Source organism: Seriola lalandi, unplaced genomic scaffold (assembly GCF_002814215.2).
Source record: "Seriola lalandi dorsalis isolate HSWRI2012SDOR001 ecotype SW California unplaced genomic scaffold, Sedor1 jcf7180002054377, whole genome shotgun sequence".
Taxonomy (NCBI): Eukaryota; Metazoa; Chordata; class Actinopteri; order Carangiformes; family Carangidae; genus Seriola; species Seriola lalandi.
This window is the reverse complement of record NW_019524930.1, coordinates 576,939-602,568: the sequence shown is the minus strand read 5'-3', so window position 1 is coordinate 602,568 and position 25,630 is coordinate 576,939. Positions and strand designations below refer to the sequence as shown.

At 38.3% G+C, this 25,630-nt stretch overlaps 2 protein-coding genes across 3 annotated transcripts; one reads left to right on the top strand and one right to left on the bottom strand.

Moving 5' to 3' along the window:
* The first annotated feature begins 1,523 nt into the window (after positions 1 to 1,523).
* Positions 1,524 to 13,535, top strand: rgs20 (regulator of G protein signaling 20). Its single transcript, XM_023408960.2, has 5 exons — positions 1,524 to 1,899; positions 8,348 to 8,514; positions 9,865 to 9,939; positions 10,041 to 10,275; positions 10,825 to 13,535. The coding sequence occupies exons 1-5, from the start codon at positions 1,711 to 1,713 to the stop codon at positions 11,011 to 11,013; spliced, it is 855 nt and encodes a 284-aa protein (XP_023264728.1). The 5' UTR covers positions 1,524 to 1,710; the 3' UTR covers positions 11,014 to 13,535.
* Positions 13,536 to 14,031: 496 nt separating this feature from the next.
* On the bottom strand, positions 14,032 to 21,383 carry tcea1 (transcription elongation factor A (SII), 1). Of its 2 annotated transcripts, none has more exons than XM_023408989.2 (10): positions 21,181 to 21,383; positions 19,964 to 20,026; positions 19,772 to 19,877; positions 18,398 to 18,497; positions 18,045 to 18,190; positions 17,873 to 17,929; positions 17,473 to 17,627; positions 17,117 to 17,263; positions 16,692 to 16,763; positions 14,032 to 15,764 (listed from the first exon to the last, which is right to left on the bottom strand). In XM_023408989.2, the coding sequence occupies exons 1-10, from the start codon at positions 21,253 to 21,255 to the stop codon at positions 15,756 to 15,758; spliced, it is 930 nt and encodes a 309-aa protein (XP_023264757.1). In that variant the 5' UTR covers positions 21,256 to 21,383; the 3' UTR covers positions 14,032 to 15,755. The 2 variants fall into 2 exon arrangements, with proteins under 2 accessions (XP_023264757.1, XP_023264756.1); XM_023408988.2 differs by having other exon boundaries at positions 18,045 to 18,193; positions 21,181 to 21,382.
* Between the last annotated feature and the right edge of the window lie 4,247 nt (positions 21,384 to 25,630).

Below are 25,630 nucleotides of genomic sequence, written 5' to 3'. Positions count from 1 at the left end.
CAAAATATATTATAAACTCAGGAAATGTGACGGAATTTTATTGATGAAACTACACAACAGCTACAACAGTCAAATGCTACTTACATATTAATGCATTGGTAATAAAAATCCAATAATATATAAAATAGTATAACAATAGGATATAACAACTGTTAATTGCTCTTTTTTTGCATCGCCTAGTTTTAGCAAATAATACTTTCATGCTTGTACTTCAGTAATATTTTCAGTGCAGGACTTTTACTTGATATAGAGTTTTTTTTCGCAATGCAGCATTTCTACGTCTTCCCTCCACTATAAATTAAATAATATTGTGTTACTCCTTATTTTTTCTCCTCTGTAAACATGGTGGAAATGTGGTGCTATAATGCAGTGCTATTATTTGAGGTTACTAAGCCAATTCAGTTTCATTTCCTAAACTTATGAAACTGATTGGACAAGATAGACTACAGGAAATTCCTCATGATTAGTAATGATAATAATTATAATAATAAAAAAAAAATAGACTCTTTTTACCTATAAAATACACTGAAATGATAACGTAGACACACAATGGATAAATATAACATAAATAAACGAATAAGTACTAGATAACATAAGTACAAATTCTAAAGGAAAAGGTTGGACATTACAAAAAGGACTGTTACAATAAAAATTTAAAAAAAAAGGTAAAATGAGTTTTGGGAAGATGGTTTGTCTGAGATGCTCAGGCAGGGAGTTGATGTAATGACTGAGGAACTCTATACTCCCTCGTTGTCCTTTTAATAACTTACTAACTTTGTCCAAAACCCCTGCAGTGAAATGTGAAACTGATACAATCAAAGTGGACTGTCTGTGACTTTGCTGCCTGAGCATGGACAGGACTGTAAATAGCCTCTACAAACAAAACCAATCTTGGAAAGAGAAGCAGATTAAGATAATACTGTGATTTCCTGTCCGTCAGTAATATTTCTGACATCCTGATGGGGGCGAAAAAATTAAAATCATGTGACTCAAGCCAATCAATTACAATCAGCTGTGTTATCACTTGGTGGTGTGCTTTAACTTTGTGGCTTTGTCAGGATGACGGAGGGCTAAAGTCAGTTGATTGCTCACACTGAGGAGCTTTGATCAGCGTTTATCCTTGTGAGTCTGTAATGAGTGGCACGACCACGTATAACATGTTAGAGGCTCCTCAGTAAACTCCTGAACAGACTAGTAACACAGTTGTCATCTCAGGAGTTAAGTGTGTGTCTGTGTTAATGGTTCTAATGTCCACTGTGGCCATATGTTTCCTCTACAAAGACCAATTACCAATGTGTTTTAATCCTTTGTATTACATGGGAATTCATCAAGAAGCATATATAATCACGAATGAATCCACGTCTGTCACTAGTCTTCCTCTCCGTCCATCTCACTCAGACACTAAGACCTCCTGGCTTAATCTGGCCTAAGCTGGTGAGACAGTAAAGCACAGAGGAATCAGGATTGCATCCAGTAGGAACATTGTCCTAATCCCCTTCTGCCCTCTCCTTTGTGAACACTCTTCTCTTTGTCAGGGTCGCTGATGCTTTTTTTTTTGTCCTCCCTTCTCTCTCTCTCTCTCTCTGTCACAATGCGCTTCAGAAGAGACGCCGTGAAAACATAGAGGAAAGGAGCAAGGAGTGTGTGGATTTCTTATGATCTCAAACGGACTTGAGCCTCACGTGGCGAGTGAGGCCTCATGGTCGGAGCATGCCATGTGCTAGAGCGGTGAGGCAGTGGGAGATCAGGCCCACGTCTGCTCTGTGGGGGATCAGACGCACCAGGGCCCTGATGTGGCAGCGGATACGGGGATTGGCCCGGGCCTGCCGGCATGGTGCGGGGTACCCCGTAAACTACAATGACCCGGACCGAGAGGAACAGGAGATGGTGTGCCTTGAGGTATGCATTTTTTTTCACATGAAGCGTTACTAGAGTTGACGACAGCCTCATTATCATAAACCTATCTCCGATTATTACTTTGGAGCTGATTTTCATGGAGAAAAAGTCACCAACCAGTCAAGTAAAACCACAACTGTACATAAGTAGAGTTTATTTTGCTCAGAGCACATATTTCAGATATGTTTTGAATCACGCCATGCTGATCATTGTGTTGTTTATTTGTTGTTGCACTAGGAAGGAGCCACGGATAACAAAAGAACATAAGTCTGTTGCTGAAAGTGTTCTGTCAAAAGGAATGATTTTGACATTTGACTAATTAAACATAGAGTAGCAATACCACTCCAAATAATATTTCTTTATTATTAATTGCATGCAGTAAATGAAACATCCCTCATACTGTCTACTGTTGTTGTTGTTGTTATTGCAACCAGATTGCTCTTGTCCGAGTGTCAGCAGCCCTTCTTGCTTCTTTCCAAACCTCTATTTAGGGAAGTACTTCCTGTCTGAATGAAGCTTAAGAAGATTAAAAGAAAAAGATGGTGTGTCTTAAAATAGTTTGAAACCAGTCATTAGAAATCTAAAACAAGTTGCATAGTCAGTGACACTGACAGTCAAAATACATGACAGCCAGTATTAACACCCAATGTAATGTAATGTAATGTAATGAGAAACAAGTACATAAATGGTTTCTAAAAATAGTCTGAGGATGTGACTCTGGAGTTTGGCAGCAGAATGATTCTTGGTAAAGGGATAAATAAAGATTTCCGAGAGCTTTCTGTAGTAAGGAGAACTATGTTACTATTCACAGAGGGGAAGGGATTGTAAAAGAGCCACGAGGACACAGGAGCTGCTTCCAGAACTGAGTGGGAGGACAGGAAAAGAGAGGAGACACTTCAGGTCATTAACATATACATTACACAAAGTTGTTGGTCGGCCAGGTATCTCAGAGCAGAACTCGAGCTTGTCGACTTCAAACTATTTCATACTGTGAAACTGAACTAAACTTAATAGGAATTAAAGCAGTACTCATATACGGGTATATGAGACTGGATTGAAAGAACAGTCATATGAAAACATTCATTCGTGGATGCTAATGTCAAACCTAATGTTTAGATACATTTCACAGCAGAGGTTTTGTAATAGCAGGTAAAGCACAGGTGTAATTAATAATACTAACAAAGGCCCTGCAGCCATACACAGGTGTTTTCACTTTGTCTGATTAGACCACTGCATTAAAGTCATATCATTAAACCTTAGCTACAATCAGCCGAGTTGGAAAAACCATTCACGTCAGACTCAGACTTGTAATTCTGAGTCAGAGATATCAGGAATTTCTGATAGCTATTGACGATATCGCCCACTTTGTGAAAAAAAACTACAGACTTGTCAGCAAACTCTTAGCAGAGTGGCTGCAAATGCATCATTGTTGTCAGTTAAATTGAGATAATATTCAGAAATACAATCCATTCAGCTAATTTGAAATTTAGGCTGTTTATCTGGTGTAGCTATAAGGTTAGCACTAGGGTTAATCAACCAGGGGATAATGTGTGATCACTCCCAAGGCAGAATAACATGGGTATTTTTCCTGCTCTTTTGTCTGCTGACATTGTGTGATGAAGCTTTAAATCGATTTTTCGGTGGAGTTATGCTGGTAATCAAACATTTAGGGTTAACAAGGGTCAAAGGCTGTATGGTAGTATCAGCAGAATGTTTGGCATCCACGCTTGGAGATGTCCATCCACATCTAATGAGCGCTATTTATGTTTAAGTAAGTATTTTGAAATGAGGGGAGAGAGAGAGATGGACATTGACATGCAGCTGGCCAGATGCAAAAAGGGAATGTTGCTGTTCAAGGTCAGTGCCTGAAACCCCTATAGGTTGCGCCTTTGTTTCTTTTGAATATTTTAGCTTAGTCTTTATGAGATAGCACGCAGTGGAGAGCTGACAGAAAATGGCTAGGGTCAAATAAAGGGGGATGACATATGTACCCAGCCAGACTCAATTTAGGGTTGTTGTGATTAAATGGTCAGTGTCTTGGAATTCCAGGCCACCAAGATGCTCTCACCCATGATTATTTTAGAACTGCGACTGAAATCACACAACTTTAATGTACCATCTCATCTGTCACATTGATGATTGTTCACAGAATATTATATATTATATATTCAGTATTTATCGTGCAAGTGAACAGGCAGTCAGTTCATTCTTTATCTTATTTACGTACTTGTGTGCAAAGCTACAAAAATGTCCTTGGCTTTAGAACTTAAGAGTTGTGTTTACATCTAACCGACGGTGGCATCAGTCTGCATGGAGAATTGTCGCCTGGAGTTATGCTGATAATGTGATGTTAGAATAAAAAACAAAAGAGCAGATGACTGCGTAACTTGGTTACAAGGATTACAACATTGATAGTGCTTTAATAAATTGAACCTGACCTTTACAGTACAAAGAGCAACTTGATCATCACACCTGAGGGAAACAGAGAGAAATTCATTACAGAACAATAATGTCAGCAGGAAATAAAAATCTAATAGAGCGAAGATGATGTTTCCAATATTCTGTCGCCACTTTTGTTGCTGGCTGTGATTGGACAACACATCTTCACCTTCAAAATGCTCACAGATGCCATGCATGATCTCTCGAGGTGTTGACGTGGTGTCTGCACTTCCTCCTCAGTGCTTCTCTGCATGTTGAGCTCCTCTGATTGAATCTGTTGTTAATTCTATCTTCCTCAAAGCATCACAATGATCTGAATCCCCTTAATCACACATTGAAAAGACTTTTTTTCATCTTGTCGCCCAGCTCTGTCGTCACTATTCTCCCGTGTGACCTTGTGTGTTCACAATCCCTCCTCCACACGGCTTTGTGCTCTGAGAGGGAAAAGTCTGTGTGCTCATCAAATCACAACGCCATAAAGTATCATTCGTTGCTTGCGTTTGTATGTATCAATCTCACATGGCTATTTGTGGGTCTGTGTTGCGTAACATAAACGCAAGGGAAGGTGTTAAATGAAGTGTTGTGGAGAAAGTCACATGTTTATATCTCTGGGGGGAATAAAGATGTGTGGATGCTCAGGGCACAACCCAGTTAAGCACAACCAGAAAGTATTTCATCTGGACAGGGAAGCAATCTATTCTTTGCCCTCTTTTTGATGAGATAACAGAACAGATGAATGCCTAGTCCCTAAACAGATCCATTTCTAGTATCATAGAACAGTACCAGGTCTGTGCAGACAGTGTAAGAACAGTTCTCCACTGAGTCTCGTATTACTGATGCTCACGTTTTGCCACACTTCTTATTATAATGCGCGACTGGTGAGATTGATTTCCATGGCATCAGAGAACATCTTGACTGACAATGTGACCCAGACAGGCAACAGCACAAATGTGTTGGTGTAAATTAAGTAGATAACTACATAAGAATAGGCAGCTATCGAGTCCAGAGTGCCATCTGGTGTTTATATAAAGCAAGACATGATGTGCACCTAAAAATAAAGTGTTGATAATATAATATAGTAGATTACATTGAAAGATATGTGTGAATGTATATCTTATTACCTCTAGCTCGATTCTGTATCAAACAGCAATTACTCTTGTATGGTATAATACTCATGCAAGCATGTAAAATACTTGGAGTCATATTAAAAAGATCATATATTGACAATATGGCCATGACTTGAAACGAATTATAGGAAAATTGATTAAGTCAGGTGGTATTTTTTTTCATATGCATGGAGAATATCATGTTAGTGCTGTAGTTCCAGCTAACCTTCAGATGGCAGTGTTGTACTCTACATCATTACTGGTTGCAGGCCTGTACTGTAGATGAAGTCACACAAGAGCCTAGAAATCATCTGTGAAATACAATGCAGCCGCATGCATAGTATATGGAATGCCAGGGGAAATGGAAAACTATGATTTGATTTGTTATGTTATTTAATAGAGAAAATATAGATAGATATTGTTGCATGGGGAGACATAATGCAGCAGATGTCATTTATATAGGATGTCTAAGTGAATGGGCTTTGCTGCTACCCATACTTGCTTAATCTTATAAATTCAGGTTAAAACAACAATAATAAAACCAACTGAGGGGAAATAGATTGTGCTAATGTGTATGTACTGACATATGTTGAGAGTTTGTGTGTGAGTGAGTATAAGTGTGTATGTGACAAGTGGATTCAAATCCATTCATTGTTCACTTCTTGATGGACCATATCTAAATAAAAGACTAAACTTCCTAAATGTTAAAACCCTGGCTGTAAAAGTCATAGTATCCTTCAGCAAGTGGAGTTGAGAGCAGAGCTGCAGCCTGTGAGCTGCTGCTGTTTCAGCACCATAGACAGCGACTTCATGGGAAAGGCTCACTGATGGCGCAGGTGTTTCTGGTAATATTTCTGCATATCCTTTGAAATATTTTTCAGTTTTGTAAATAGCTGTAATGTGACAAGAGCTCGAGTGAATTGTATGAGTGTTTTTTCCTGCCTGAAGCGTTAGTTTTCCTGCTTTCATTTTAGTGTGTTTCCCTCTTTTTTAAACCCAAATGGTCATGCAGACACCCTCGCGTGAATAGTCCCTTTCTACCGTGTCTCACGTACAAGGCAGGAGCGGACAGTGCACAGTAAACCTGTGCCATACTGTCGGGGTTTACACTCCTCACTGAGCTACTACGAGTTGGAGAGAAGACGCATGCGTACTGACTTGAAGCAGCCGGTCGGAAAAAAAGCCTTATGTGCCATCGGATGTAATCAAGGCAAAGATTTACCTCTTCTCGCTGTGCATACATGGTGAAATTGTAAGTACTGGTAGCAAACCGATGTGTCGTTGCACGGATGTTTGGTGAGCGGAGCGTTTGAGGCCGTTTTCCCGGCGTTTTAAATGGCATGTCACTATCTTGCTGTACAGTGGGCTTTTAACAGATCTAGGCAGTGTCTTTTCGGTGGTTGTCCAGGGCGATGAAGCTCTATGGTTCTTCATGGTGGCACTTTCCATTGATGTGATGTGCGGGTTGCTAATGCAATAGTCTCTGCTGTTAAATCGCTCAGAAAGCATCACGTCCCCCGTGTTGTTCACGTTTTGTACTGCTGTGAGATTGAAGGAGCATTGTGGTTTATTTGTTGTTATCACGATTTATCCTTTGAATGGATACGACCACCCCACCCCCCATTTCATCGTCTATAGCTGTTGAGTCAAGCCATAGCGTACTGCAATTGTGTCAGCTTTGAACTACCCGACGCGTAAAATATGCCATTTGGCACAACGCACGAAATCTGCAGCCGAAGCAAGCTCCGAATCTGAGGGAAACCGCGCGCGGATCCATTTTAGAAATGACCAAATGGTATTGTATTCACTGAAAGGCTGTGATAGAGCGATGCTGCGGTTATAGATTTGCAAGCTGCGCCTTCAGCCCTCCCCTCCCCTCCCCTCCCATGTACCAAATCTTCTGACATTTTTTTTTTCAAAGCATCGTTTTCTTGTGTCAGGTAGTAGCCGGATGATGCCGTGAGTTGGAAGCGGCAGCTTTGTTACATAAATGATCTGACAGGATTTGGCAGTGTCTGACCTGGTGATGACACATTTGTTAAAATCAGACAAGAAGTCATTCTGTGAGCATAGCCTGTAGTTGGTCTATAGGCCTACAAACATTCATGGGGATTCTGTTGAATACGCTAGAGAACTGAAGTCACAATTATACCACAGTAATTTCTCATGAGCATGATGAATGTAGCCTAAAGGTGTAAGACAGTTGACAAGTACAAATTCTAAAAATACAATATTTACATTATTTTCCAGTGACTTTAATTTATTGCTCCACTTGGGCCCAGTGAGCTTTGCAGATCATTTAATGCACTGCTGTTACACTTTCATAAATGGGATATTTCTAATTTTGGAAAATGGATATTGAACCCATGGTCACATGCAGTTAGACTATGTAAGGGATCATACAGCCAGTTTGAGATTAGAGGGAGTGAAATGTGATTTGCGGGTGCATGTTTGGCAGCAGGAAAAACTAAATCAGAGTTCTGAATTTGAATTTTTCTTCCATGCTTTTCCCCTGAATAGAGCGAACAGCATTCCTATACAGTGTGGCCTCTGGGCATGCCAGCACATGCTCCGGACAGAGAGCACCAGTGGTACTTTACTTCCTGTACATAAAACAAACAGATAGGTGTAAACTGATGAGAGCAATTGAAATGAATTTAACCAATCTTTATCACGATTAATGTGATCAAGAAACAGATGCACTGTCAGGATTTCACACTGCCATCCCCTCTGCTCAGGCTGATTACAGTACACCCGGCGCTGGCCTTGCCGTCTCTACTTCACTTGCACTGATTTATATCCTACAAATGCAGCTAAATAGATTTTCTTACAACAAGACAAAATCTCAGCTAACTATTCCTGACATCGAAACACTGAACTCAGTGCCTCCCTCTCCTCTCTCCTAGCCCATGGGATCAGAGCGGATGGAGATGCGAAAGAGGCAGATGTCGGTGCAGCAGGAGTCGGCAGTGGGGGGAACTGCACCGGCCCAGCAGGGCCAGCCGGGCCAGGCCAACCCACGGGGCTCAAATGCATGTTGCTTCTGCTGGTGCTGCTGCTGTAGCTGTTCCTGGTAGGTCTTCCCCACCCGAGAACTCACTCATTGTGGCCCAGCATGGCTGACATTATTGCAACACAGGGCAGCACAGCCTGAGCTACTGTGTCTCAACAGCAGGCTCCAGCTTGTGTCTTATGCTCTTGATATTTTTGCATGTGGTCTGTAGGCATTTGTCTTACAGAAGCTTTATTACAATGTAAAACATGCTTAAACAACAGTTTGTTATCTGCTGTGAATGTGAGCGCTGGGAATATCTGCTGTTCACTAAGCTTGTGGTGGCTCTTAGATACTGGCAACAGCTGCACAACATGTAGTGAATATATATCCCTATCTATCTATCTATCTATCTATATCTATCTATCTATCTATCTATCTATCTATCTATCTATCTATATATATATATATATATATATATATATATAAATATTAGATAGATTAGATGGATAAGATAATGTTTCATTAATAAAAAAATAAATAATCTGCAATTTCTTTTCTCAATTACTAGCCTAATCATGAAATGTAAGAAAAGAGACCCTAAGGTGATGTCCACAAATTACTTTTTTCCATTCCAGTTTCTCAGAGCCAAAAATTACATCTTCAAATGTCTTGTTTTGTCTGACCAGCTGTCTGAACCCCAAAGATATTCATTTTAATATGATATAAAACAGAGAAAAGAAAGACATCTTTGTATTTGAAAGGCTGAAAACAGCTATTTTTGCTCAAATATTACTTCAAAATGAATCGATTATGAAAGTGTTATTTTTCAGTCGATCTACTAATCGATTAATCAACTAACTGATGCAGCAGTTTACTATCATAGAAGGAAAGCTAGCAAAGAGTCACATTTGACAAGCAGTGAAATTCTGATAATTTTGCTTAAAAGATGACTGTGACAATTCATTGATTATCAAAGTAGTTTCTGATTCATTTTCTGTCAATCAACTAATCGATTAATTCAGCTTAATTAATTTTAATTAATTCATATCAGCTCTACATTGGAAAGAATGACTAAGACTGCTGGGATAAATAGCAGTTACTCTGTTTACAAAGGTGATTTTATGTCCAAATGTTAAGATTGTATGTTCAACATATATAGCCTGCTATTACTTGCGTATGACAATGTATGTGTTATTGCACAAAGTTTATGTTGCACTGTAATATAAATGATAGATATGTACAGTAAGTGATTAATATATAGGAATGAATTATTTCTCCTGAGAAATTATAATTTGCAGTTTGTAATCGGTTGAAGTGTAGCATCAAATATGTATACTTGCTGTAAAAATGAAAGAAAATGAAATTTCAGCCATAGTGGTTGCGATAGTTTTTTTCTTTGGTGTGTTTTCATGTCTGTCTCATCATTAGGAACGAAGACCGGGATGATAGGAACCGAAAGGCATCTTATGACGTCAAGGAAGGGACCTCAGACTGTGAAGACTGGTCAGTTAAATTCACTGCACAAAAAAGCCTCATCTGTTAAGTCTTTTTTTTTCTCTAAATGTTGAAGTCACTCACTCCCATGTTGTCAATGCTCTCTGCAGTCCTAAGCCCACTTTGGAGGAGGTGCGCTCCTGGGGGCAATCGTTTGACAAGCTGATGTGTTGCCCAGCGGGGAGGAACTCCTTCAGACAGTTTCTTCGCACTGAGTTCAGCGAGGAGAACATGCTCTTCTGGTTAGCCTGCGAGGAGTTCTGCAATGAGACCAATAAGACTACGATAGAGGAAAGGGCCCGGGTCATCTATGAGGACTACATCTCCATTCTCTCGCCGAAAGAGGTTTGACAGCCCAGTTTCATTATTATGTTGGAACTGTGTTGATTTCAAGGGTGAAACTTCATGATGTCTGACAAATGTCCATCTCATTCTCCCTGACTTTAAAGGAATAGTTTAACATTTAAGGAAATATGCATAATCACTTCCAAAGTAATGAGGCTACAGTGACTAGCTTGTCAGCTTAGCTTAGCATAAAGATGGAAAGCTGGGGGAAACAGCTAGCCTGGCTCAGTTAAAAGGGTGACAAAATTTCCCTAGCAACTCCTCAAAAGCTCCTTAATTAACATGTTATATCTAGTTTGTTTAAAAAGTGTAAAAATGATTTAGTCAAGAAATATAAAGAAACTGAAACCCCCCAGTTAAATAGTGAATTGCCCCATAAGCTTTATATCTAACCAGGCTAGCTGTTTCCTCTATTTCCCAATCTTTTTGCTAAGCTAAGGTAATCGGCTACTCGGAATAGCTTCACATTCACAAGAGATCACAAGAGACTTTGTCTCCTAGAAAGTGCACATGTTGTTGTTCCTAAAGTTTTAATCTGTTGACTCCCAGGTGAGCCTTGACTCCCGTGTGCGTGAAGCGATCAACAGGAACATGCTGGAGCCCAACTCGCACACGTTTGACGATGCCCAGCTGCAGATCTACACACTAATGCAAAGAGACTCGTATCCCCGCTACATGAACTCCCCAGCCTACAAAAACCTGCTCAACACTCTGTCAGAGCAGTCCCCCGAATCTTAGGGTGGTGATGACCTGTGATCTTTTAACTCTCTTTATTCCCCCCCCCCTCCCCCCAACTCTTACCCCCTTTTTTAAAATTTACTTTGTATGTGCAGTGTAGGATTACATGAACCGGGCTTCGGGCCTGGCCCCTCCCAGGGATCTCAGCTCTATTGTGATCTGCACCTGACCGAAGACACTCAGGTCTCAAAATCTCCCGAGGGCTTGACATCACAAGTACTGCTACAGATCAACATAGCAAAACACTCCAAAGGAATATAAATACATTTTGTTTCTGATTTCTTTTTTTTCTTTTGATAGAAATCTATTTTATTTGTGTTCAGAGTTTTTTATGGTCTGTTGTTTTTTGTATGATTGTTTGGGGGGGAAATGATTCCTACTGTAGACTATATATTTATGAGTTTGTAAATAGTAAAAATGAAATTGTGGGTATTTTATGTGAAAACGCCTGGTTCTATTTACTGCGTATGAAAATCAAAGCTCAAGTCAAAGGCTACATGTTAGCTCTACTTGCAGGCAGCTTTGTGGGGTACTGTATGATTTCACTTTATTTTCACCCTGTTTTGTTACCTAACCTCACACTTTGTTACCTGTGACAACGACTTGGCAACTCCAGTTCATGTAGAACCTGTGTGTAATTGAAGCTACTGTAAGTGTAAAGTAACAAAGTGACAGTAGCTCTTGTCACAGTGTGCAATTTGTTTCCTTTTGAAACTCAAATCAATTATGAAAGTGTATTTTAACTTTCTTTACTCAATCTTAACCACAGAAGATTGCCTATTTAAAACACTATTTAAGACATTTTTTTTTATATAAGTGCTACTCAATGCACACCTTAAAGGTTTAATATAGTTTCACCAGTGTGACATAAGAACCACAGTAATTATATTTACCAGATAAAGTATTTTTTATTTATTGATATCTATTGCCAATATAGAAGAACCAACAAGTATAAATTATATTTAAGTACTTCGGGGGAAGAAACTATACTGTTATGCCACTGTCAAAAAAATGTAGAAATTTGGGTAACACTACATTTTACAGGTCTTTAGTTTCCTAATAACTCTCTAAGAACTTTCCTTGAAAGAACTATGGGATTTGGTACTAAATATGGGGAGTAACATTTTAGGAAATATGCTTATATGCTTTTTTCCTGAGAATTAGCTGAGAAGATTGATACCACTCCCATGTTTTTTCAGTAAATATGAAGCCACAGCCAACAGCTGGTTAGCTTAGCTTAGCAAAGACTGGAAACAGAGGGAAACAGTTAGCCCAGCTCTGTCCAAAGGCAACAAAAGCCGCTTAGCACCTTCAAAGCTTGATAACTAGCACGTGATTTCTTGTTTGTTTAATCCGAACAAAAACCTAAGTGTGAAAAAAATTAGCTGTTTTTGTCAGGCAACCAGCAGACACTCCAGCAAATGCTCCCGCCCAAAAAATAGTCCAGCATATAATCCCTTTACACTAGTTATTAACCAGATTTGATTAATTGGAAGTTTACCAACTAAATTGTTTCTATTTTAGCAATAAATACGACTAAATTACATTTCCAGAAAACTCGTTGGAAATCGGTAAGAAATTACAGACCTGTAAAAAGCGTTACTCAAATTTATGAGATTGACATTATTCGACAGCAGGTTGAATCATCCTGGTAGATTTTGACTTAAGTCACAGTACGAAGAGCCCGTCTGCTGTGTGAAATTGACGTGATCGATTGGAACTGACACTGGGGTCAGGCCAGGTTAGCAGCAACACCAAAGCTACCATGTAAACTGTGTTCATACGTATATCGTGAGCGTTTCCATTGACTAAAATTGGAGTTGCCAAGTGTTAAAAATTTTTATGTATTCTGATAGTTTTAGTTGAATTACTTTGTTGCCTCACAAACATGTCACTCAAAGACAAGATCCTCACATGGGGAAGTGCCTTGACATTCAATTTTATGACATCTTTCTCATGGGCAACGGTTGTTTTCAGACCCTTGCCATAAGGGTGGCTACTGGAGCGCGAAGCCAGTTTACTGGAAATTGTCCCTCTCACTGGCCAAATTATCGCATGTGTTTTGTCTTGATTCCTTAGTCATGACTACATCAGTCCACTTTGGTAGCGCGGAGGATGATGAAAACACATGTCTTTATTTGCAGAGGACAAAGATCAATGGATAGGGCTGGTTGATCTGAACTTCTTGCCAACCTGTGTGCTTCACAGTGGGACTTGTACTTGTCTTAGAGTTAACTTTAACTTACTATGTGCAATTTGAGCTGATGGATACACCGCGCAGATCAACCTCAAAACACAATCTAAGCCAATGGTTTGGAGTGATGCCTATAAATGTTGTTTCTTCTTCTGTTTACTATATGAAATGTGTTATTTTGCGCTGAGTTTACTGAAGAATACATTTTTAAAAACAAATAATGTGAATGTTTACAGTATATGGTTTCGTTTTTTTTTTCTGCTACTCTCCAAGAAAATAATGACTTGTGGGCATTTTGATTAAGATAAAATAAAGCACAATAATTTTATCGACTCTGGACTGATTTAATCACTGAACCACAACACAGCTATAAAGTATTAAAACTTACCTGGGAAATTACTCAACTATTTTTTCCCTGATCTAAATTCAATTTCATTCATGTCCTGCTATCTATTGATAAGAAGCATTAAAGGATTTTTCAATTTAAAAAAAAATGACTGATGAGAGTGAAATGCCTCTGTACCATGATGTCTGCAGTACAGGATGGTGGTGGATTTTCAATCAGACCGATCAGGTGAATCCAGTAGAAGAAAATCATCATTTAGTTTGAGTTGCTCAGGCGATGGGTTAATGGAATTAAATATGGTAGAGGAGGTACAACTTAATAGGAAACTAAGGGCCATTGTTAAATAATTCACAAGACCTGCTGTGGGGCACTTATAACAGAACTTAGAAAAAATATGCTGCACATTTAAACTTCATGTTTATATCATTATAAATTATTCAATGGCATTTTGGCCACTGGGCTTTACTAAAGATCAGACTGGAGATTGTAAAAATTTATTGAAAAGTAGCAGTACAAGATATTTCAGAAAAACACTGGAAAATACATTGTCTATATGATGATGACAGCAGTGATTCCCACCTCTCTACATTAAGTCTATCACATTGGTACTTCAGGACCTTCGATAATTTCATGATAGTTGCTTATAACCATGATTCGACATGTTTCAGAAGTCTGCTAAAGTCTGCCCAAATTAGTCCATTAGGATTTGTGTTATTGGAGTTTTCCTTATTTGATATAATAATGCTGTCGGTCACTTGAGAACATTGAGGGTTACCGTACCATCAATACTTTTGTACATACTGGGCTTAAATAGGGTCATATCAAGAGAATATATTCAAAAGAAAAAACTGTTTGAATTTTGAAATCATTTTTACACATATATCAGTGGGGTCTCTCAGATGTGAAGCTAATGCCAATGAACCACAAGGGTTCAAATGAATTAATCTACATAAGCACAGGTTGCATACTGTACGTCTTTGGGTTTTGTGCAGTTCAAGCAAAGACTGATGCTCCCTTCTCGCACTGTTGCTTCGTATCATGGTAATAGTTTTTGCAACCTCATGAGAACCTCCACATTACAGGATGATGTTTGTTACAGGAGCTTTTGCCATCAAACAGTCTGATCAGGTGAATCCAGATAAAGAAATTATGTGTTTCATGAGATGGCTCAATGTGATTCGTGTCGTTTGAAGGAGGTACAACTTACTAATTAATAAGAAGCTGACCCTTGTTAGATAATAAACCATGTACTGAGGCACTTATCACCAGGAGTAGACTTGGAAATACATGTTGTACACACAATCTCCATATCGAATTGAATTAGTAGATATTAAGTGAGGTTTTGGCCATGTAGCCTTCCTAAAATTCAATGATTAAACCCAGTTACTCTTGTGTCACTGGTCTGGGTTCAGTTTGTGTTGAGGTAAGGTAGCACAACAGCTCACGAGCACAGAGTGGTTGCACCTGGCAATTAAAAAAAAGAAAAGAAAAAAAGCCTCGAGGAAAGGAAAACAATTGTGCATCTTGCCTGGTTCAGCCACTGACATTATCCTTTCCCTAGACAGATTGATATGCATACATCTGCATTCACTTTGATGTGATGAATATTCCACCAATAACAAATGTATACTCCTCGACACACACACACGCGCACACACACACGCGCGCGCACACGCACACACACACAAACACGTTTGTCCTTTCAGATCCTTGATTGCATTAGTATAATGTTAAAGATTCACACAGCCAGAGGAGACTGAAGGCACATCACACTGTAAGAGACTAATGAGAACTAATGAAAAGCACTTCTATTTAATCAAATGGATTACATTTTATTGGGAAATTAAATAAAACAATGCAATGTTGTGAGGGGAAAGCAAAACAACATCTTTCAAAGTGTTAAAACTACATATAAAAAATGCAGATAAAAGAGAATGAGACATAATTGATCGCATATATCTGACAGTGAGAAACAACTAATAACAATAGTAAAAGATTCTGGGAAGGGGGGGCATTGGGGAACGGACAATGAGATCAATCTATGAACAGGATATTTACTCGAACGGTAACCGCAGTGGCATCTTTGTATGGCATGTTGTGCACCATTTACCACAAAATACAAAGCTCCAATCTGTTGCTGATAGACAGAAACTGGTCCAGGAATTTTGCTACTTGTCAGTGTCGTGGATGATGCCTGCAGATTCAGCAGAACTAGGAGACAAACACACAAAAAAGCAAATTAATACCCAGATACTGTGAGTTGACTTTAAACACTGATGATCAAATAGCTGCAAAATAAAAACTTTCCACATCAACAAAGACTGACTTTTCTTTCTTTTTACTAAATACCTACAGTGAATAGCTGTAGTGTAATCTTTTGAGATGTATGTACTATCGAATTAATGCATCATTTATGGGGTGACTTATGAAATTGCACTGCTTGAATTTAAGGTATAAATTAAAACTCAAAGCATATCATTTACACTCGGATGATGCAGCCTGTCAGCCTCTGTCAACATCAATTTAAATATTTTGATTTATTCTAATGAGTAAGCAAGATATATGTGGGCGGTCTGCAAGTAACAATCATTTATCTATCAAATCATTTTATCTATAAAAGAAATGGTGACAGACTGGTGACAAAATGCTAAGTTTGATGCCTCCAGCTAACCTCCAGACCAACATCCACAACCCAAAGATATTCAATTTACAAAGATATAAAACGGAACAAAGCGGTAAATGTTCACATTTGAGACCCTAGAACCAGAGAATGATTAATATTCTCTTGATGACTGATTGATAAATTGACTTATTGTGGCAGAGGCAATGTGCAGTATGTTGGACTCATGAGACAGGCAGAGGTAGGACTTAAAATGTAAGTGAGCGTGTGAACAGTCTGCATGGAGAGTGGACAAGAATCAGATTGGATTTAAAATATCTTCAGAAAGAAAGTAAAGTATTGATGCTGGAACATTGTGTGGAGATGCATACATCTCAAACGATAAAACACAAAAGTAGAAGTCTTGGCATAGTGGGAGCAGCTACATGATGCTCCCACACAAACAATGGTGTGTGTCAGTGCAGAGTTAGGTGATGGACTCCAAAATTGAGTCAACAAAGCAACGTTAACCAGCATACCTTCCATCTATTTCCACATTCATTGCAGAAGACAAACGTGGTCATTGGCTCATCAGCACTGCGTGTTTGAACCTGGAAATGACAAAAAAAAAAAAAAAGAAAGAAAGAAGCACAAACACTTTAGTGCAATATCATTCTGAACACGCAGTGCTGCTCAACAGCTGTCTAATCTGGATTATAATCACTGATAAACTAACCTAATCAAAGAATACAGGGCACCAATTTGCACATAACATGTTGAGCACAATAGCGTGACATTATTATATATGAATATATATAATAATGTAATAAATGAAATACATCCACCACATTTACTTTGCACCGATTTTTCAGAGTTGATTTTCACCATCAACCACAACATCCATAAGGCTTCTACTTCTACCATGATTAAAGCACAGGTGGCATTTTTTTGTTTTTTTGTTTACCTGTGTATAGGTGCAGCACTTCCCCTTGCACTTGCCACAAGTGAATAGATCAGTCTGAGTGCCTCCAGTTGTGGCCATCTGGTGGTCCCTGACAGCCTCTTTGGTCAAATTCTTCCTCATTTCCTTCAGCTCATCACTGGCCATTTCCTACAGAAGAATGCCAATAATGATGCCTTTAAGTGAACAGTATATAATCAAGTTAGAGACACATGGAGCTAAAAGACAAACTTTTCCAAGACAAACTGAAGAAAAAAAATGTCTGACAGCAGTCATCCAGTAAAATGTTAGAATATGGATATTACTGACTTAGTTCCATTTCTATGACTTTTAAGACTAAGCCATCAACAGCAACTCACCTCTGCTGTCATCTTTGCCATCCTCTCAGGGGTTACACTCCCACATAACACAGTCCTCCTTAAATTGGGGTTCTTCATATCCTTCAGATTTGAAATCCGGCTCCGCACACGGTTCTTGTATTTCATGTCTGTGTTCTTAAACTCTTGGAAGATGCGTGATGATAGGTCAAGGAATTCACTTTCAGCATTGTATTATTCATGTTTCATTATAGAAAAGTATAGCCTAAAACTACACTGATAAATACAGCTTTTAGATGTGTTAGTATTAAAACTTTTAGTGACTGATTAATTGATTACCTGAAAATCGATCAACAATTTTAATGACTGATAAAGTATTTAGGTTATTTATTAAGCAAAAATACCAAACATTCTTACATTTTCCATTCAATGTGAAGGATATATTCCTCGATCTGTGCTCCAAGTTCGTCACAATCAGCACCAATAGCAATATAATCATCTGTCAGAGAGTGGACAAACAAAATGTTAAATATTCTCTAAGTAAAGCTGATAGTGACCAACCACAAACACAGATATGATATGTTGAGAATTTATTGTACATTTGACAGGATTACCTCCAGTCTGCAGAGCATTGGCCAGCATCTCTCTGCACTTGAGCCTGATAGAATCGGAGGTGCCGGGGGCACGAGGAAAAGTGTTGATTAACGTGTTGGGTGTGACTTCAGTGGGCTCACTCTTGCTGCTGGAGTTACTGCTGGAGCTGCTATAGGAGAAATAAGAAAAGTTAAATCAGATACTGAAGCAAACCATAAAAATAGTATGTATATATATATATATATATATATATATATATATATACAGTATGTGTAGAAAATGCATTCCATAGCCGCATGCAATTGGAAAAATGACTTGTCTTGACAATCAGTACAAACAAAGATATCAAAAATATCAGAGCTTTTCTTGTTACCTTTCTTCTTTTGCCTCTGGGCTTCCCTCTGAGGGAGAAACAGGTGTCGTTTGCTCTTTCCTCTTCTCATCTGCAGGTTTCTCTCCACCTCCAGGCTCATCTAGAGCACAGGTGATAAAAAAAACAAGCAAGCAAGAAAATCATACAAGTGCTAGCGAAACGAGCAAAGGCCAATATTAAAGTTAGTAAAATCAATACTTTTGTATGCCTGTCAGCCCGACAGCTCTGTATTAAGAAAAAATAGCCTCACAGCTTTCCATTAATAGTTTCTTGCAGTATTTTGTAGTGCTCTTCAGTGCTTCTTGATAATAACTGCTTGGAGAGAAGTCTCAATGAAGAACCTTTTACAAGATTATTTTCTGGAATTGCAGCCTCAATTAATGGTAGATAGTAGAAACTGATGGAGAACATTAGGGAGGGGAGGAAAGGCATGCAACAATGGGTTCCTTTGGTAGGAACTGAACCAGGTACACTGTGATAAAATGGTATACATCTAAACCACTTAGCTAACAATAGTTCTACCCTCAGTGCAGAAATGCTATGGCAGAAAAATTGGGGTATAAAAATATGAGAGCCTCTCTTCAACTCCAGCATGAACAAAATAGAAGATAAAATGCAATTTTCGCAAAAGCAGCAATTTAGCAGCAAAATATGATTGAAGCAGAAGCAAAGTAACTATGATGGCGAGGCAATATACTGTCATTTTGTGATATTGTTGCCTTTTTAAAATATCATCTTTGCTGATAGATATCTGTTCAGTTTTTAATCATAAAAATGCTAATTGAAGCAATAACACTAGTTGTGGTAATAACCAAATGAAAATAGGCAAATTAGAATAAAATCCCACGCATTACACACACAAACAAAAAAGCTTATCACATATCAGAAGTGTAATTTTAGCAGCAAACATTAAACACGATTAGAGATTATATTATGGATATTTGGAAAACATCATGATACGATATTATGCCAATATTACACAATGACTAGCAACCCTTCCTTAAAACTCGGATATTCTTTGGCTGACGTTTGTCTCCATACTGAAACTGATGGCTGCTGTTCGTTTGTTTGTTCTGCTTAAGATCTCACTTGCTCACATCTCTGTGGGTTGAGAATAGGTGTCAGCAATTTAAAAAATTCCAACTGGATAGTTTTGACAGCTGGTGTCCCCAGAGTACAATGTGTTACAATAAGCAAATGATCAAACTTAGTTTGAGTTCCACCGTTCAGCTACAAAAAGATGTCTGGATTGGCTCTGATACAATCATGCAAAACAGCTTGGGACATCAAATATATAATTTTCAGAAAAAATACATACAACAAAACAAATTTACACACATTTAAGTTTTCAGAGACTGGAAATGTGAAATTTACCCAAAAGCTTCTTCCATGATTTGATCAAGGACTTGGCTAGAGATGTCACCTCCTCGTCTGTGCTCTGCTTGCGGATGGCGTTAACGGACATCCCAATTCTGGTAGACTGTGGAAAGACATTGAGTCAGAGTTCCAGGGTTTGAGCGTTGCATGTGTCGACGAGTACCCTTGATAACAAATGAGCAAAGATACCTGAAGCAGCTCCAGAGTCATGGGGACACTGCGTAGCTCCTTCAGTAGGTCCAAAGCCCCAGCCTGCAGAGGGGAGGACAGGGAGGGATGTTTAGATACATTTTGACCCATCTCACACCGGACCTTTAAGTACCAACAAGGTCAAATCACACAAATACTGGTTTCTTCTAAATCTTGGGGTTATTCTACAGGAGTTACATTTGAGTTATTCACAGGAATATTTCAGATGTGAGAGAGTCGGATGATATTGACTGTTAACTTGTTAGAATTCTTTGAATACAGGAAAAAAAAGTTATATAGTTTACATGCATGGCAAACATTAACATGTAGAGGTAAACCAATTACCAGTCGGTTAGTCTGTTTATTCAACTAACAGATATTGTATCTGCAGCAATTTTGATAACTGATTAATCACTTAATCAAAAAATGTAATTGTTTTAAATTGTCAAATATGATTATTCGCTTGTGTATGTATATATATATATATATACACACATATATATGTGTATATATACATATATAAACTCAGTAACTTTCGGTTTTGACCTGCCTGTCAGACATGCTAAGACATTTAAATATGTCACTTTGGGCTTTATGAACTGTAGACGCCACTTTTCATTATGTTCTGCCATTTATGAAAACAAACGGCTAATCTAGAAAATAATCGGCAGATGAAATTATAACGAATATAATCGTTAGCTAAAGCGCCATTAATGTTATTACATTAGTTTACCTGTGGTACAGTTAAAATCCAACCTCGTTAACGCACTAGCTGCTTAGCCGCTTGCAAAATCCCAAACACAACTTAATCCGAAAAGAAAATGGAATAATTTTAGTTTAAAATGTGATATCTAGTAACTTAATTTCAGTTATCTTAAAATGACCGCATCCAACAAAGCTAGCAAGCACTAGTCGGCTGCTATGTGGCTAACTGCTAGCAACACAGAGCTGCCGTTGACATAAACAGACTTGAAAGCTAGCTGTTTGCCGTTAGCCTTACTCATAACTACAGGTATGCTGCCGGTGGCACTTATTGTTTCAGGTAAGCGTGTAGTTAACAGTCGGAAAAAATACTATAGTGAAATGACGCACTGTTGCAGAACTGGCTAGAGGGTCAATTAGCTATAAAGTCGGCAGCTAACCGCATCACAGCCCATTAGCGCCTACGTTAGCCTCACAACGGCTGAGCAGGTAAACATTCTTCTCAGACGTCTCACCCCGTTTTTTTTCTGCGCCATTTTATCCATCTTCTTCGCAATTCTGATGATGTCCTCTTCCTCCTTTTTGCCCATGTTGACTGATCTAACGGTATCCAAAAACTTGGAGTTAGTGGGGAAAGACAGTTGGCGACAAAGACCACGCCACTGAAGAGAAAGCGGCGGAGGCGTCTACTAGGCGGACCGGGACCGCACAGAGACCCGCCGCTGTGTAGCAGACCTGGACAGTTGATGCACGATGGATTCAGGAGGCGTTAATCGAGACGGAACCCAAGATTCCTCTGGAAGCTGTCAGAGCAGTAAGAGCTCGTCACTCAGCGCTGTAATCAGAAATGGGGATGCATTTTTTTCATAAACATCTTGATATACATGTTTTTTCAACTTCTGAAAAAAAAATCTGCCCTCCTGTTACCGAAACAAAGCCTGCATTTTGGCAATATCGCTACCTATCGTTAGATAGCGCCAAAGTGCCACTTGCATCTCTGCTCGGGGTCAACAATGGACAATGTTTCTAGAAAACCTTTAAAACCATTCAACTTCACAAATAAATAGGCTACATTTGCGTCTCCTCGTGTTTCCCCATTAACAGTTGACCTTGGAAAGTTTTAGTGGTTATGGTCCACAAATTAAACGATTTGTTGATTGATATGTAAAGCCACCGACTGATCATAATCGATTGATCGTTTAACTCATTTTTAAGGCTAATATACAAAAATATTCACTGATCCCCATTTCTCCGATGTGATCGTTTGTTTTAATGGTATGGTATTCTTTACCACCCACTCTCACCTGTAGAGCTGAAATGATTAGTCAATTAATCCATTAGCCTAATTGATTGACAAATTAATCAGCAACTATTCTGATAACCAATTAATTATTTCAGTAAATTTTTTTAAGCAAAAATGAAAAAAAGTCACTGATTTCAGCCTCTCAAATGTGAATATTTGCTGGACCTCTTAGTAAACTTAATTTCTTTTTGTTTTTTTTTGGACTGTTCTTCGAACAAAACTAGCAATCTGAAGACAGAAGGGCCCTGGGAAATTGTGATGGTCTGAAAAATAATGAGAATGAGATGATGATTGTCACAACCACAACTGCTCTAGAACACTTACCTCAGTGATTCCCAACCTGGTGGTCTAGACCCCCTAAAAGAGTGACAAGATACATCTGCAGGATCACAATTAGAATTCAGCAATAATGAACAGAATACAGAAACTAAAAAAATGTCAATGTCACTCAAAATTAATATATTTTTTCAGACATTCTTCCTTGTTTTTGCTGGAACATTCATAGTGTCAGTACTGGTTTGGGACTGATAACATACATGTGTAAAAAGATTAGTTTTGCTATTAATGTATTATTCATTGTGAATATTATGAATAACTTGAACTCTGGCTTTTGATGAAGGCATGGCTGTGGTGCAGATCAAACCTGTGACCTTTGTGTAACAGGATCTAGGGCATGATGATGGTACACTGTTGATCTCATACTGCATTTCTGTGGCACTGATTGACTCACTAATTTGGATCTTGCTAATCCAAACAGATCAGCATGTGACATTACCACCTAGTGACTGAAGGTTAGGCAATCACTGAAAATGACTTGAATTATTTAACAGAGAAAAGCATGTACTATGTTGTTAATTGCACTACATTAAATATGTACAGGTAATCAAGTACTCCACTAAAATTCATATTATTTTTCAGTCTATCAAAACTGGTGGAAGAAGTATTAAAATAGCATTTATTTTATGTTCACACACACTGAAAAAATAATGTAATGGAACATTGTCTCAGTTTGACTCTGTGTGACCTACATAGGCCCTTCCTTCAATCCCCCACCAGCCAGTGTCCATCTTGCAGGACACTGCGCGTGCTAGTAGGAGGTATTAGCAGCTTTTACGCAGTCAGGGGCAGTTGGTAATTGGCACACTGTCTGGTAACTGCAGTGTAGTGACAGAGCTCTCATCCCCTCAAGCAATTGGATCATTAGCCACTGTTAGAAGACTGATATTCCATTCTTAGTCTACTTCACTGTTCAAACTTTTGGATATTCTGTTTTAGCTGTCCAAGTTTGGATGCAACGCTGCAGAGAATCCAAAATTATGATCATATATATTATTTATTACACGCATCAAGAAATTCAACAAGCGAAAAATACTGATACATTGTCTGTCCTGAAATCTGATGGTGGATTTCAAATACCTGCTGTGAGGTAAAAGTGCTCTCTAAAGACCTTATTCTGCTTCATGCTGTCAGCAAGTGCGCAAAATCTTTAACCTAATCCCTATTAGGACAAGACTTCTCAAATCTGATTATGCAGGCTGCTTGCAAATTAGAAATAGTCCAAGCCACCTGTGGTATCTGTTTGGAGCAGTAATGATTCACTAATGGGAAATGTATGGCAGATGAGGCAGAACACTTGTTTATTTTTAGTGAGAGTTCCAACAATGTACATAAGCCATGATACAAATATATCAGTTGAACAAATAAATTATAGTCCCACTCCTTTAGGAAAACATCATGCCACCATTTTTTTTTTAAATTTCAGATTGGAAAAAGTACAAATTTGCAGTCTGATGTGGTGCAGTTCCTCCGTGTTTCCTCTGTTTGTTACCTTATGTTTATATGGTGATTAAGTGTGAGCAAAGATTAAGCAAATTGGCCATGATGTTACATGTCCCAAAATAGCCCTCGGCCGCTGCTGAGAGGCTTTGACCAGTGCTCGGAGGAATAACGGATGCACACTTTCTGTCGTTTTAGCCATTATAATTAAGGTGCAATGTGAGAAATAAGGTAAGCCTTTTTCATTACGTCTAGGTTGACATGTTTGTTTGCCAGTCAGTTATTTTCTTCATTACCTACATGGTGTAGTTAGTTACAGTTAACTACACTAGTTAAATATATTCCAGGTGTGTATGGCCTTTGTCTAAGACTGTGGCTACATCTACTTAGACTTGTTGTTAACAGGAACATAAGTGGGTAATTATTTTCACTATAATGAAGCAGAATGTGTGATGGTACTGACTAGGTTCTGTCTATGGTCTCTCTGTAATATGCATGTTCTGAAACCACTTTAACAGGCTAAACAACACAGGGACACAAGGTGTTATTTCTTAATGTTGAAATTATGCTCCTTTCTACCATGCTGTATTTAAGCCTATTGATATTATGCCGCTATAATCTCAGCTACACCCATATTGCTTACATACATCTACAAAATTCATTAACATATAGAAAATATTACATTGAAAACTCAAAGCATGCATAACTGCTTAAGGATATTACTGTATATTTAATAGTTTAATTTGCATTATACTTTCCAATATATACATGTAATTTCCACTTAATGTTATGCAGCAGTCTGATTCTAGTCAACTTAATTCCCATGTCACAGTAAACATATGTTGATCACTGTCAAAAGTGTTGTTTTGAGTGTTCCTGTTCTCCATTTTGAGATGATGATGGAAAAATCATGCAGAAAAATTTTAGTCAACATGGTTTTCAAAACATAATCACCACAAGACAAATTAGAGACACAACTCCCAGTATAAATGATAGTTTAGGGCCATTTCATTTGATTCAGTGTCACATTCCATGTTCTATAGTATTTTTTACAAGGACCAGTATATCAGTGTAATTGTGTCTTTTGTTCATTATTTTTTTTGTGCTTTTTGTGCAGAATTGTAGGATAATGATCAATTATTATGATTCAATTAAAACTCATTCAAGAATGTGTAATTCATGAATTAAAAAAGATTTTATATGATAAAATATACAGGTAAATTCTTAAAGACCAAAAGAGAAAGAGTGTACAGTCTTCACTACTGGATATTTTGTCACTAAATGTTAACAGTTGTTTTAATTACATGCCTGTTCAAGAGGGTAATACTGACATGTTTTAGTAGTGGATTTAATTTGTTCAACTGTTTATAAGCAGCGTTAAAATTTTAAAAGACTGCACTGTAAGGGATAGCTGGAAATACATCAAAACAGAGGGAAAATGCTTTTCTTCTGGTTGTGCAGGAGAAAAACCAACTCATTTTCTAGGTCAAAGCCACAACATAATGTTTAAATCCTAATTAAAAATACTCAAGTATTGTCCTTTGAGTGTCTAACACTTAACACCTGCAGGTTTGAAAGGTGGCAGTTTGTAGTTTCTTCAGTGACGGAGGTTAGGGGCTGTGGTCACCTTGAAATAAGTCATTTACAATGGATTCTAATGATGAATGATTATAATGGTGAAGTTTTCATAACAGACTACTTCCAGCAGAGCCTCAGACTTTCAAGGAGGAGAGTACATAGAAGCCGTGTAGCCACATTTTGGTGAAATTAACTGTTTCGAACATTCAAAATATACGGATGAACAGTGGAGGAGTATAACTTTGGAAGCAAAACTTATATCTGAACTAACTACTCTCTCCCTCTCTGTACTGTCTTTCTAGCTACCT